Source organism: Cheilinus undulatus, linkage group 24, assembly GCF_018320785.1.
Source record: "Cheilinus undulatus linkage group 24, ASM1832078v1, whole genome shotgun sequence".
NCBI classification, from domain to species: domain Eukaryota; kingdom Metazoa; phylum Chordata; class Actinopteri; order Labriformes; family Labridae; genus Cheilinus; species Cheilinus undulatus.
In genome coordinates this window covers 4,333,885-4,349,870 of record NC_054888.1, presented here as the reverse complement: position 1 = coordinate 4,349,870, position 15,986 = coordinate 4,333,885, and the positions used below count along the sequence as shown (strand labels likewise).

General features: G+C 37.5%; 1 protein-coding gene across 13 annotated transcripts in view; it reads right to left on the bottom strand.

The window, feature by feature from the left end:
* The window catches only part of LOC121506183 (muscleblind-like protein 2a), a 167,699-nt gene that overhangs the window by 121,375 nt on the left and 30,338 nt on the right, over positions 1-15,986 (bottom strand). For all 13 annotated transcript variants that reach the window (XR_005991624.1, XM_041781842.1, XM_041781844.1 and 10 more), the window contains exon 2: positions 6,066-6,882. Coding sequence is in view for 12 of the 13 variants with exons in the window: in XM_041781842.1 (XP_041637776.1) it covers positions 6,066-6,239 (174 nt within the window). In the remaining variant the exon portion in view is untranslated. The remainder of the gene's footprint in view (positions 1-6,065; positions 6,883-15,986) is intronic.

The following is a 15,986-nucleotide window of genomic DNA, read 5'->3' as shown; positions in this document are numbered from 1 at the left end:
TCTCATATTTTGGTTGTTAAATATCATGGTTTTGAATTTGATCTCAGTTTTGCTGACCATTTCAAGTCCTAAATTTCTCTCTTATCTCATACTTTGACCTTAAAAACTCATTTTTTGACTTCATCTCATGTTTGACTGTTAAAAATCGTGGTTTCAGTGTTCTATCTCTTATTTTGCCTTTTCAAAACATTTTGACTTTAAATGTCATGTTTTTACCTTTTAAACTTATAAGTTTGACTTTTGAGTTTTTAACTTTTCATGTCGACTTTGTAATCTCAAAATCATTTAGGTCGACAGTCAATGGTTAAAAAAGTGACCTGTTAGGCCCTCAGGTTAGACCCAAATTCAGAATCCGGTCCCTGCTGTGATTGAGTTTGACACCCCTGATTTACACTGTTATGTGAGTTCCTAACGTGCATGTGCATAGTAAGAAATGTGCCTCATTTTGAGCCAGAAAAAGCCCTGTCCTGAACCTGTGGTTCCTCTCTTTTGTCCTTGTTTCACAACCTTCCACTCTCCCCATGCTGCTGTATATGAGAAAAAGCAGCTCACACTTCTAAAGAAGACCTATAGTTTCAGTGTTCTGCTCTATTTTCTTCAGCTATTTATCATTGTCAAAACTGTTTTTCGTTGCTTTTTCCTCACAGGTTGAGAACATCTAGCTGCTCTTAGATGCAGTTGTCTTATTTGCAGAATGTGGTGGCCAGTGTAAAGTGACCTTGTCATAATTGAGGATACTTTCAAAGCTAATTTACCACCAGGAGAAAGCAAAGTGTGCCATTAAAAATGCATTTAAGATAACAAATATAACAAGAATGAAACCTGTTAATGCTTGAACATGGCTCAAAAAGGCAAATCTGGTATTTTTAAACCTGAACCCTATTTTAAAATGTTTTGGTGCGTCAGTAGCAGGAAGATTCAAATCATTTGAAGTATTTCAGTGAGTTTCCTCAAGCTGCAATGGCTGCCATGTAATCCCTGCAGTCAGATGTTCCTCACCAAAGCATGTCAACAAAAAACAGTTTGTTTTGTTCGCCTTGGACAGGTTCAGAATGCTGCTAAAAAACATCTGACAATGTGACGTAGAGAATCAGGGTTAAAGTAGAGAAATCTTCTGAAATCAACCAAACTCTCAGACAAAAAAACAACTTTTATCTCCCAGGACAGGAGAGTTCATTTCAACCTTAACCACTTAGGTAATAATACTATTTCTATACATGTAAAATTGGTATTCTCAGAGCCCTCTGCCAATCCCTCTGCTTGGATCTGTGAGAACCAAACATCACAGCACACTCTGGATGTTTATGATGTTTGTTGCTCGTGTGTGACAGCTGACATGCGCCCAGGAATAGAAGCCCTGGAATGACTTCAGGCGATCAGATGTTCGCTCACAAGTACACATGATGGACAAGGCACGGTAACATTAGAAGAACTTACCGTATTAAAACCAAACGCACCCACATTTACACCCGCACACACCTGTGGTGACAGTGAACATGACAACAGACCTCAGTGACCTTTAGCTTCATAGGTCAGACTGGTCTGTGAACTGCACAGCACAGCATGGCGGTCTGACACACAGACTAATCTGAGTGGACAACCTACACCAGCCGACCATTAGGACCCACAAAGCTGTAACATTTTACATCCTGATGCTATTTCAGGGCTGCAGAGATGTAATCTAATTACTCACTTTTTCTATACATCCGTTGAAGCAGTGATCCTCAACGTGTGGCTCTGGAGCCACATGTTGTCTTAATTTGTAATATTATTCCCCAGAAAACCTTAAAGGAAAACTTTTTTTGCTATTTTAACCATTTTTGCCACTTGTCACCCATTTAAGCTATCTTTCGCCATTAATCACCCATTTTTTTCCTTTTTTTTTTTGGCCATTTTGCAACTTCTTTTTGCCAGTTTTCATCCATTTAAGCTACCGTTTGCCATCAAATACCACTTGTTTCCTTTTTCCCCAATCTTCCCCATTTTTTCCACTTTTATTTCATTTTTGCCCTTTTTCACCATTTTTTGCTACTTTTTACCATTTTAGCTACCTTTAGCCATTAAATACCATTTGTTTCTTTTTTCCCAAAATTTTTGCTTCTTCAGTTTGCCACTTTTTTTTTCTCATTTTTGCTACCTTTTTACATTACATTACATACCACTTGTTTCCTATTTTGCCTCTCTTGTCTGCTTTTTGCCCATTTTAGTCACTTTTTCATCTTATTTTATTGCCACAATTTTGCCACTTTTTGACCATTTTTTCCACCTGTAACTCATTCTTTTTGTCACTTTTCACCTGTTTTTGCTACTTTTGACTATTTTTCCACTTTTTTTCCCCATTTTTGCCTTTTTTCACCCATTGTTGCTGCTTTCTGACCATTTTTCCATCTTTAACTCATTTTTATTGCTACTTCAAGCCAATTTTGCCACTTTTCACCACTTAGATTGTGGCTCTTGCAATGGTATTTTTCAACAGTGGCTCTTTGGTTGAGCAGGGTTGAGTAAAACTGCTTTGAAGGCTCTGTGAGGTTGTGTGAGGACACAAAACTGAGGATCTGATTAACTCAACATGAATTGAGCCTGCTTATAGCTCAAACATTGTGCATAATTTTCACCTATCTGCCCCGTAAAAAAGTGCAACTCAATAAAGCATATCATGAATGATTTTTAGGTTGTAAACATCCCCAAAAAAGTTGTCCTGCTCCATGCAGTTTGCCCTTGTTTTGTGTCTGAATGTGAAGAGAAGCTTTCTGCACATTTACAAGGCAACAGAGCTTAATTTTATCTTCTTTATATGGATAAAGACATGAGCAAGAAGTTGAGGAGAACATTTCTACAGGTTAATCTTGAGGCCAGACTCTAAAAACTGTCAAACAGGTTTCCCTGTTACAATCCTCTTCAAAAGGAAAAACATCAAGGAAAACTCAAAGAAAGAGGCAAATATCACATCCTTGCCATGGTGACAGCTCTAGACTGTCTCCACACATGTGGATGAAGTTTGGCTGCAGAAAACCGTGCACTGATTTAACCAAAGTTGTTACGTCTTACTTACAGATAATTTATGGTTGAGGTCATACAGAAGAGGAACTGTTCCCCTGATCACTGGAAAGTTTGGGAATGACATCGCTTTAAATTCAGCATAGTTATCACCGACTCTCAGCAGATTTTTGCCTAGAAAGGTGGCTGACTTTTCACCAACTGCATAATGGATTATTTAAAAATGCCCAGAAAGCAAGGGCACACTGAGGCACTTTATACACTAAAGCACAGCTAGGCAAGCTTTGCATTTGCTGTATGAATTAGAAAATGTCTTTTGACTTATTTACACAGGTTTAGCAGGTGAAAAAGAAATGCAGTCCTTATTGAAATATGGCCCTGAATAGGATGTTAAGGTAGGAATTGCAGGATAACTAACCAAACAATAACACACTTTAGTTTTAGTTTATTTGGTCACTTATTTGGTCACAAATACAAACTCAATCACACTGGCCAAGTTAAAACAAATAAACATGGAGTTAATTCTGTTTCAGGATGGAAAAAGTAGGCTGAAACCTTCACTTATTGCACCTACCCTTTTCACATTCATCACTTACTCAGCTCCCTTTAAATTGATATACATAAAATGAACAAAACTTAACATGCCTCATATTTAGACCCTTTGTCTTTCCAAAATCTCAGACATATCATATGTGTTCATTTTATAGTTTTATATTTGGTAATCATCTTCCGTTTAAATAACGATTGAACCCTAATGTGTGTTTGACAGTTTTTATCACTGTTCTAACCTGTTCCACCGACTCCATAAACTGAAACACATCTTTGTGTAACATTTGTTCTGCTCTTTGTTTCTTGTGAACATCAAGCTCTCTCTCAGTTCATACTCACATTCTCTTATTTGAAACAACCTCTGGATACAGTCTGGGATGATCTTATTCCATGCTTTGTACATCAGTGAAGCTATTTTAAAGTCTACAAGTCCACAGATTTGAGAGTCTGTAGAGTTACAGATAGTTTGTTAAGTCCGTTCATGATGTCCAGCTCTGTTTATGAGCCTGACCACTTTCTTTTGAAGTACAAAAATAGTATTTCTGATTGTTTTATATGCTCTTCCCCAAACGTCTACACCAGGCCGCCCTGGGGGCCGCGGCAGTCTACCTACAATGTACTGCATAGTTTTAAAGCATGGCTAAAGATGCTGACAGAAGTAGCCCCAAGATACCAAGTATATGACATGTCCTTTTTTAACTGTAGCTACAGTTGTGCAAATTTAGTTTTTATGCATTTTAAGATATGCCTGGGTAAGATGTGAAAAAAATTAATTTTTACAGAATTTCATTTTATTTTTTCATCCTATTAATATAATTTTTATTCAAGTGAAAAAAACATTTCTACTGACTCAGGTTATGTTCAAGTACAGCTCTGCTGTCATGTTTTTATGCGCTTTTTGATGTGCTTTTGTCATGTTGTCAAATTTTAAAAAGGAGACTATGAATAAAAAGTGCATATTTTTCATCAATTTGATCTGTATTGATTCCAAATTTGACTTAACCAGCTGCTTACTGGGCGCCAAACATGTCTGGCCCAGCTACATTTCTTAATTTAAAAACTTGGCCCAGTTGAATTTGTAACTGAATAGGCCTGGTCTACACAGTGTGCAGTGTATGGAAATAAAAAAGAGCAATACATAGTCTGTAATTAATCTAGATTTAGAATGTGTTTTGTTTTATACCATAAAGCGATGTACTCTGATATTTTGGTGTTCATGTAATTAATATCAGGTTGCCAACATAATTTATGACCTATGAAAACAGAATTTACTTATTATACTTACTATATTTCAGTTTTATCTATCATAATTTGTATCTTTGTATTATCTTCCTGATTTTTAAATATCATATATTTAGTTATAATTACATTTAAAGACAATTTGTTGATACTGAACCATCATTTTAGAGCATGTAATTCATTTAACATTGTATCCACAAGCTGTCATGAATCTTGAGATTTTCCTGTTCTCTGTGATGTTGGCCTCTGTGCATGAAGTATGATAACGTTTATGCAAAGAATCAATAGCAACAGTAAAATAAGCTGTTTGGCATTGGCTGAGAAGATTTGGCACACGTTTCATGGGCGCAACCCACATACTCAGCTCTGCTGCTCATCCCACAAATGCACGATCTTACATATGTGACACCATTTAAAAGGGTAAAAAACAGGCTTTCCAACAGTATAGGATTTATTTTCAAGAAGCATTGTCACAACAAAGAAATAATCTACCACACACTCATTTCCTTACGTTTTCTGCTACGTTTATAATATTACAAATATTAAAGAGTAAATTACAATGACAGATTGTAAAATGGTATGACTGAATTTTTACAACCCTTTCCATCAAAATGATGGACAACAAAAAAGTCCAGCACAACCTCTGATAAAGTATATGATATGGGATATTTGGCCAGCAAATATGATGAATAGATGTTTTTCAGGCTTTGACAGCTCAATGAGGTTGACAGAAGATAAATAAATGGGGGGGGGGTATGATATAGTAAGATTTATTATGATACAATAGAATAAGATATGCAGCCAGCAATAACGTCATTTAATAAGACTTTTCTTTACATCTTATTGCGGTTCAGTGATGCTTGCCAAGCAAACTGCAGGGGAGTAGCAGTGGGAATAGTAGGGTCACATGATTTGATATGATAAAATACGATAATTAAGAAATAAACTGACAAAGAAGTTGTGGTGGGAATAGCAAGATAACTGATAAAATGACAAGAAATAGGCTTGCCATAATGAAAACATCCCAGGAGCCACAGGAGCCGGGCTGAGAAAACATTCATCAACATCAGTATACTGCACCTTCCTTAGGAGGAAGCATGATATTTCTGTTGTTTTATACTCTATAAATGACTTACAAAATCTGGAAGGTTTAGATTATTTCCATTCAGAATTATGTAATGCTGTTCTAGAGAAATTAAAAAAATAGAGGCAAAGAGGAGATGGAGAAATAATTAAACAACCCAAATCAGTCAGGTGCCTAATGTTTTAAAAGTCCTTACCTTTAACGAGTCAAAGCATGCAATCACTCTCCCATTGTCCACCTGGCAGCTCTTGGGCGGGTGAGCAAATTTGCATTCCTCATCACTGCGCGAACAGGTCCCTCTCTGAAACTGCCGGCACACTTCCAGGGTCAGCCATTTTGTGTCCCGTATGGAGGCAATGTTTAGAGCCATGTCGGCAGCTGGGGTGGAGTGGCGCCACTTGATTTAAAGAGGAGACAATCCTCTGGGGGGAGGGGGGGGGCTTTTTTAGAGTGTCCCAGTTAAAAAAATAAAAACACACAGCAGCTAAAAGTGATGGGACATGTAGCTGTGAAGGATCTGCGTCAGGTCAGTGAATGAGGTTTGTCCTTGAGGACAGGATAGAGGAGGTAATGGACTGAAAAACTGTATGTGACCGGAGCATGGGACTGCTGTGGAGTTTATCAGTCAAAAAAGCTAATTGATCATCAATCAGTGAGTCTCAGGAGACAACCTCTGACAAGGCAGAGGGGGCATTCTTGGAGCCAAACGCTTTTGTTTGTAGCAATGTCTTCAAATGTCCTTTTTATGAGTGATGGTATCTGTGCAAGGTCGGCTGTGGGGCTATTTTGAGGTGCAATGGCACAATGTAGGACAACAAATCTTCAGTACCTTCTCTTGATGCGCTTTGGCACTTAAGCCAGCAGTGCAGCAGCTCCACCTTTTTCTTCAAACTGAGCGCAGGAGTTTGCAGCTGAGCGACGTCCTGTCACGACTGAAGAGGGAAAAATCTGAAGAAGAGCCCGGTAATCTTCAAGTAGAGCTGCAGTCTCACAAGGCACTTTCTGTCTGTGATCTGAAACAGAGAAAAAGGGCAGATGAAAAAGAGTCAGATTACTTTTGTAGGGAGAAAATAGCTTCCTTAAAATGACTGGCTACGTTGTTATCTTATCTCGCTGTGATGGGTGCATGTTAAAAACTGAAATATGTTTTCCCTCTGTGATAAATTGTGCAGTATGAAAGAATGAGGGACATTATTCTAATCAATGGAAAAATATGAGCACTTAAAATTTGAATCATGCAATCAATACTTGCTTATTTTAAACCTATTTTTATATTCATCTTTGCCCTGCAGGATATGACAAAAACACGTAATGTCCAACATTTTTGATATCATCTTATGAGGACAGCTTTAGGCCTACATGCATCAAAACAGTGCAACAGCATGTTTGCAATACTTCATTTAAAGGTTAAATGATGTAGAAAAAAAAATCACTGCTGGGTTCCAACTATTTTTTTTTTTTTAAATCATTCTAATAAACTCCAACTTTTTTTCAAAGTAATTATTGTGTAGGCTCATACTGTTAAAATGATAAAACTGTATTTAGTTGTACAGCCCAGCTTGCCTTAAAACATCATTCATGTTTTGTGTCATACAAAGAGTTCCCTGTCTAATGAACCTTCTCAGACATATAAATTATGGATTTTTACATAACTTTATATTAAACCTACAGGAGATGTCATTATACGACTGCATATTAGCGCCGCTTTCGAAATTTTTAAAATAGAGGATCTGCTAATTTTGAACAAAAGTCCTAAATTTTTAAGATCATAAAGCCGGACTTTTATTAAAACGCTTGATTGATTTTCGAGTTTAAAAAGTCCTAAATTCACAAGAAAAAAAGTTGAAATTTTCGAGTATGCAAATTTGTAAATTTATGAGAACCACATCGTAGAATTTTTGAGATTATAAAGTCAAAAAAAGCCCACTGTGTGGAGGACAGTGGGCTTTGTGTGCTTGAAATTCTCAAGTATATGAAGTTAGAAATTATGACTTATTAAACCAGAAAATTTCTATTTCTATTTTTTTTTAAAATCAGAGTTTGGTTTCTAGTACATTTTGGACATTTTCCCTAAAAAATAACAATATCCAATATCCATTAATTTTTTTTATGTGTGTGTGTGACCCTAATACACCATTGAATAACTGTAACCAAAAACCAAGAAGATTATCTTCTCTTGTGTTCATAAATTCATGAAGATTCTCCTTTTCTTAATCCCTCTTTAAAAAACCCAAAATTGACTTCAGTGTAGTTTTGAATAGGGTTGTTCTGATTCTGACACCAGTAATGGAAATACCTCCGATACTGCTTTAAATTCAGGTATTAGTATCAGCGAGTACACAAGTTTATGCACTGATCTGATACCGCTTGGTTTAGCTTTATATTTTGCTTTGTTTAGCCATGCTAAACAACTGTTAGTGCTATAAACCAGCAATAAATTCTTCTTCACTGCCACTGTATGAAAGGCCTTCCGTTTTTAGAGCAGTGAAGAGGATCCAAAGGACCCGCAGCAGCAGCACAGAATGGTGCTGCGGGACATTTTTTCTCTGAATGTGATTGTTAAAAAGCCTTCCAGACCGGGGGTGTCGTACAAGACAAGAAGTGACACAGTTTATCAAAAGTTAAATCACTTTTGAACCATAAATCGTTGCCTCTTACTAGTTTTTCCTCTTGAAGCTAGCCGTTGTGTTTTTCCACTGATGCTACTGATGCGGCAGCATTTTACAGCGAGCCTGGAACTCGTGTGACTCTGTGACTTTAATGATTAAATCCACACCAGTAAAGACGATACTGAACGTCTTTTAATCCATTTTAATCAAATTACGATCATTTATTACCACTAGCTCGAATGCTAACCGCCATGTTGTTACTCTCTGTGAGTGTCTGTCAGCCAATAGCAGGCTGCTCCGTAATCACGTAATGCTGCACAAAAAAGCAGAAAGGAGAGATAGAGTTCAATGAACTTGATGATTTATACAACTGTACACATCAAGTAAATATCTGTATACAACAATTAATATGTTGTAACTTTCATATTGTACTTGGAAAAGTGCAGTAAAGTTTGTATTAAACAATCAGAGATAGAGAGAGCCTGTGATGCAGCCTCCTGTATCCTTGTTATTTTAATAATTAGCAGTAAAACTCGATAATCAGCAGGAAAACAACTTTAGGCTCACAGAGATGCCGTACATTATGATTCTATTCGTTGAGGCATGTTCTGAGTCAAATATAGGTCTAAAATAATTTGCTAGTCCAAACAATCAGTCCAGAAAGTTAATGCTGGTATCAGATCAGTACTCGGTATATATATATATATATATATATATATATATATATATATATATATATATATATATATATATATATATATATATATAATGGGTTAAACACTACAAGATAATTACGACAAATGTGGCTCAGATTCCCCAGATCCCTCAGGCCCGATTATCAGATGGTTCTACAGATAATCTGCAGCTTTAACACATCTAACCATTTCACTCCATTCACTCCACATTCATACACTGATGGCAGAGGTTGCTATGGAGAATTGACAATCAGTATTAGCTATTCCCATTCATATGCATCCATTTAGGCCGACGAAGCAGTGGGAGCAACATGAGGTTAAGTGTATTGCCCAACATCGACATATGACTGCAGGAGCAAGAGATCATGAGGTGTTGAGAGTGTTTTTTACCTCCCTGTTCAGTTTAGAAGACAGTAAGTGCCTCTCTGATTTGAAATCATAGATTTTAAACATGTTCAATATTTACCCTTTACAGACAGAACGTTCATCCAATCACCCTCTGAGTTATTTTTTAAAGGCTCTGCCCTTTCCCAAACCCTGTCTATGAGAGGTTTTCCAGATGGATGTGTTTCACACATCCATCAGGTTATGGCATTTACCTAAACTAAACCAAGGGATTTTGGTGCCTAAGCATAGACTGTAACTGCTTTGGATGTTTTTGGTCACAATTTTGGTACCATAAGCCCGTTCAAGTTTAGAAGAGAATGATGTTGGCTCAGATGGTGCTTTGGCAACGTATACTATATGTTTTCCAGGAGGGACAGTATAGGGTGAGAAAGAAACTGCCACAGTTTGACCGTCAGGCACCCTTCTGAAATGTGCAAAAGCAAAGCAATCTAGTTGAAATGCCATGTTTTTGAGGATTCCCTTGTGTGCACACTGCCCAAGAGGATACAACGCTAATGAAGCAGAGAAAATGCAGTAGGGAGATTATTCAGGCGCTTCTTGAGTTTAAGTCCTCATATCTCTGCTATGGGCCATTGTACAGAGTGACTACAAGCCCACTGGCTCTCTGACATATTGCATACAAAGTGGTAAATGGCAAAAGCCTCTGTGCTATGAGACAGCAGACAAGAGCTAAAGGAAAAGCCCCAGGGTCAAAAACCTGCCCAGTAGGGCCATACACGGCGGGACACCACAGCCAATAGAAAACCGCCCAGCGCAGCATTATTCCGGGCAGCTGTCCAGCAGCCACAGAGCGGCCGAGACAGATGCATATGCCAGTGCCAGACACGATTATGACGCTTTCCAATGTCCTGCAATATTCACTGCGTCCAAATTAGATAGCGGCTTATTGACAGCAGCTTGTAGATCCACATTCATCCAGGGAATGTGTGTATGAGCGCCATATCTTGTCCTGTAAAGGCATTGGTCCTTGTGTTTGTCTCCTAGGGAGAGACGAGAGCAGGGACAATTGCTGGATCAACAATCTGAGGTAGTGACCTTTAGCAAGCAGTGTTTGAAATCCATTACTAAGCTACTGCACAGGGAGTTCTCTCTTCGTGGCACATCTGGAAATGTTTTGCTGCTGGGGGGGGGGGCAGACAGAAGGAGGAGAAGGGTTATAAAAACCTACAGCTCTGGTTAAAAGATCCCTACTTTACAGGAAATTAAACCTTTTGTTTTTAAACCTGAATAATGTTTTGTTAAAAGGTCAACAAAAAGAAAGTGACAGTAATATGCTGTTGACTGAGGTGAATACTATATAAAAGATGTCTGAAGAAGAAGTGCATTCCACAATATATCAAACATCAGGTTTTCTCCCAAATGCAAGGATGTAGTGTTTCTTTGCACAACTTAAAGACATAAATGTAAGTCCAATAAGGATATTTTTAATTTCATTGTTGATGTGTCTTATCATGACAGCTGTGGTGGAAACCTTGAATTTAACCCAGGGGTGTCAAACTCAATCACAGCAGGAGCCAAACTCTGAATTTGGGTCTAAACTGAGGGCCTAACTGGGTCAACATTTCCAATAGCCTATCAACCTCATCTTCAACAGTAACCAGTTATAGGGGAAAAATGTAACATTGATGATAAATAAATTTGAGATAAAAAAGTCAAAAGTTAAAATCATGATTTTTACAGTTAAAGTACTAAATGAAAGTCAAAATTGTGAGTTAAAAGGGTTAAAATATGAGATAAAATTCTAAATTAGGAGTTATAAAAGCAAAATATGAGATAAAATTCTAAATTAGGAGTTATAAAAGCAAAATATGAGATAAAATTCAAAACAATAACTCAAAATTTTGAATCAAAAAGGTCATTAATTGGGAAAAAAGTTGTATTTAAGAGTTGAAAAGGTCAAGATGTAGAAATTCTATATCAAGCGTTTCGGAGGTGAAATATGAGATAAAATTCAAAATTAAGAGTTTTAAAGGCAAAATATAAGACACAATTCTCAATCATAAAATTTTACATTCGAGATAACATTAAAAATATTGAGTTCAAATTCAAATGGTCAAAATATGATATAAAAAGTCAAAACCATAACTTAAAGTCATAATTGTGAAATGCAAATTACAAAAGAGGAAAGAAAACACAAATCTATTTTCCCACATTCCTGACTTTTTATCAAATTATTTCAACTCTTTACTCTTTTGAATTCTTATGACTTAACAAGGTTTCTTTTAATCATTAAGGTTAAGTTTACATTTTTATACTGGAGGATATCTGCAACTTCATACTGGTGCACCAGTTATTATAAAAATATGATATGATCTGGTGGGCCGGGTATAACTGCACCACGGGCCAGATTTGGCCCCGTTTGAGTTTGACATGCCTGATTTAACCAGTGCGAGTTTGATGCATGTCATCTCCGGCTTCCACTGTCAAGGTTTGCATACTAGACATGTGTGGAGTTGGCTGTCCTCCTTGTCATAACAGCCCTGTCTATCTTCTCAAGTTTTACCTCAATAAATCTCCATTCAAGTGACTTGTTTCATTGTATAGCCTAAGTGAGCTGAGAGAAATTCAGAGTAAAACATTCTCTACAAACAAAGTGAGTGTCTCCACAGAAATGGTAAACCTTGCTTTTGGTTTGAAAAGCACAACCATAACTGTGTTTATCTTATCATTATTTTTTCTCACAATTTGGAAATGAAAAATTCCATCACCATTTGAAGTTCAGGGAACAACTGATGTGGACATACATATCTGCTAGGGGTGGGTAAAAATAACGATTAATCGATGCATCGCAATATTTCCTCCCCGAATTCAATATCGCTTCAGCAAATCCTCTGAATCAATTCACCTCCTGGCCAGTGGGGGTCGCTGTGCGTGTGATTCGCATTGTATGGACGGAGGCCGCACTCGACCAAACAACAGCTAACCATAACCATGTTATGTGAGGTTTATCACAATTTCCAAGGACAGAAATATTAATTAAGTTTACATGCACTTTACTTTTTCAGTGTTTATACAGAACTGTCATGTTTTTAACTCTTGTACTCCATATGCACAAATAAGTTATTATTGTGCAAATTTTTATTTTCAGATGTTTTATTGCAAAAAAATGTGAGGTGACTTACCAAATATGTTCACATGGGCATGAAAATAATTAATAAAAAATTGTCAACAGGTTATATGTGTATTTCTACTTCTTACTGAATCGACATTGAAGCATTTAAATCAATATCGCATCGAATCTCAACCTAAAGAATTGAAATTGAATTGAATCGTGAGGTTCTTAACAATACCCAGCCCTAATATCTGCTATGCAAGGTAAGTATGGCTCTCTTATTTAACATTCTCCTGTCTACTTTGACATGCAAAAAGGAAGTGTGAGCTGGCTCTAGAAGCTGCCATTCTATTGTTTCTGCTGCTTTCTTGTGATGGATAATTATTATTCTCAGCCATTGGCTGCATGTAACTTCTGCCCAACTTTCCCCAGTTTGTCTTGGCTGTGGTTTGTTTGGAGTTGGTTTAAGGGGGGATGGGGGGTGGAGTAGAAGGCAATCACTGCCAGTATTCCCTGCAACCTTGGATGGCATCTTCTGTTATTATTTTGACCAAGTGCCCACTGGTGGCAGAATGTTACTGTACATTACAATTCTGTATTTGATGAATGTTGATTTGTTTTGTAATATTCTGTGATGTTAGGGATTTTTAGCTCTCTCCACCTCATATGGAATAGTCAGCCAATGAGAGAAGTTAGTCAGCTGAGGAGGAATCAAAGGCACAGCACTATTGCATCCCGACACTCACCTTATCAATCAAATAATAGACAATGTCAGCAATGGAAAAAGTAGCCAGTGTGATTAAGTGAGTAGTCTGCTGTTTGGCTGACAGCTGGCACCTCTGGATGTTCCTAGGAAACTCAGATCAGATCTGGTTAAGCACAAATGTTAATAGCATCCAGACCTACAAAAAGTCTCTTACAGTCATAGTGAAAAATGTATAGAATGCTGGCTCACTATGGTTTAACACAGTGTTACTCAACCCTGCTCAACCAAAGAGTCAAATTGTTGAAAAATATCTTTGCAAGAGCCACAATCTAAGTGGTGAAAGGTAGTGAAAAAGTGCTGAAATATGGGTTGAAGTTGCACCAAAAACAAGTTTAAGCTGGCAAAAAAAGGGTTAAAAAAACAACAAAAAAGTGGCCAGAAAATGGGGGAACAGAGGAAAAATAGGCAGAAAACTGCAGAAACTGGGTGAAAAGTGACAAAAACGGTGGCAAAAAATGAGTGAAAGGGTCTAAAATTGGCAAAAAGCAGCAAAAAGGTGGGAAAAATGGGAAAAGTGACATGTAATAGTAAGACGCACCTTAAATGGGCAAAAAGTGGCAAAAAGGAAAAAAATGCAACTTGTAAAAGGCAGGATAAAAGAGGCAAAAATGGGATTATAGAGGCCAATATTTGCAGAAAGTAGCAAAAATAGGCCTTAAAGCAGCAAACATTGATTAATGTGACTTGCAATGGATAATTTCTGAGGTCAAACTTTCCCTTTTTTTAAGGTTTTCTGGGGGAATAACATTTCAAATTTAGACATTAAAGATCCACAAATCATCACAAAAGAGCGACATGTGGCTAAAGAGCCACACGTTGAGTATCACTGGTTTAACAAATTTTGGAGGAATTTTGCAGCTTCACAAGGTTTGTGTTTTTATGAACTCCTACCAGCAGTTTCCTTTCATTCAATCCCAATTTCCTGAGCTCATTCTAGACAAGTTGAGGATTAAAAGTCATTAAAAGTGTGAGTTTTTGTCGAAGGGCATGGCTGTGTCTGCAACACAAAAATTGGATGATTTTTTAGGCACTGGGCCAAGTCAGTATTAAATAGTAGGTTTCTAAAATACATTGTTAAAAGATGCTGTGTTTTCTTCAATGTATTTCCTTCTGACCTTCAGGGCCACCATACATCCAAATCATCATCAATCAAAAACTCACAAGTAACAGGTTTTCGGAGTGCTTTTGCCTGTAAGGGTGTGTAGTTTATCCTGACTAAATAAACACCAAAACGAAGCTTCCTCTTGAAATCACCCAGCAGCACTAAAGTGATCCAAGCTGACGAATCCAGACCGTTCTTATGCTTATCATATTGTCCCCCTTAGTGCTGATCATGTGAAATAAGATGAGAAGCTTCCTGGCCCATCGTACTGACGCCTGGGCCCTACTCTCCAAGGCAGGATTTAATTTCGCACCGTGTCCCCCAGGGGAAAGAGCCTATCACAGCAGAAGAGAAAGTCAGGTAAGAATCATGTCAGATCTGACCTTTAACAATTAAACCCGTCTTATTTTTAGAAGCTATGAGATGTCTGCGATGGAGCTAACCTACTTTGTCAGAACATGTTGAGGGGAGGACAACGGCACCATTTCTCTCGTCTCAAATCAGGTATGCTACAACACTTAAAGAACACAGTCACCTATTATACGAGTTTTATGGAGGAAAAGAATCTGGGATTGCAACACAGAAAGATCGTTGTCTAGTTTGACACCCTGAGCTGACGTCAACATGAGTCCTGACACCTACCAACAGGAATGCATTTGCTCCTTATCTTTGCATCCCCATTTACAAGAGTCCCTACTTTTTCTGCCTCCGGGGATCTAATGTGTACATTTTTACTTTATTTCATTATATTTTATATTTTATTTGATATTTTTTTTATTTTATGTACTTTCTTACATGCATACACATGCATCTATCTAAAAGAGAGCCAGTCCTGTTTTCCTCTTGATAAATCCATAACTGTTATCCATTGACCAATCCATACTTGTTCCTTGTTTGTTGTGTTCTCCTTTTTAAGAGCAAAAGACTACTACAATCACATACAACGCTTCTATTGTAGAGTGATTGACAGTATTTAACCTGCCCCCCCATTACCTCTCTCTCCCTCCCCCAGTTTCTTTCGCTTTCCTATCCTATCCTATCTTATCCTATCCAAAACACATTGTTTATGACATTTTCATTGTTAAATAAAGCTTTTATTCCAAAGGAAACAGCCCTATGTGAGCCTTTGCATTGTCAGACTGTGCCTGATCCACCTAGAAAAAGTCTATACCAAGGCGCCTGTGGGCCTTGCAGTAATGGTGCACATGTACAAAGTCTACGGTCTTAATTGTAGCAGCCACAGGTTTGAGTCCAACCTTGGCCCTTCATTCATCGTTCTATGTTTTCAGCAGCCCTCCCCAAAAAAGGCAAAAACAAATGTAGGCTATGACAGTAATTATGGAGCTTTTGCCTTCAAAAATGGTTATTGGTGTGATAGATCATTGATGTTTGCACTGCTTGTCATTATTATAATGAGTGCTACACAAAATCTGCTCTATGCAGATACACAAAAATTAAGTGGATAAGTCTGCAACACTTTCCAAG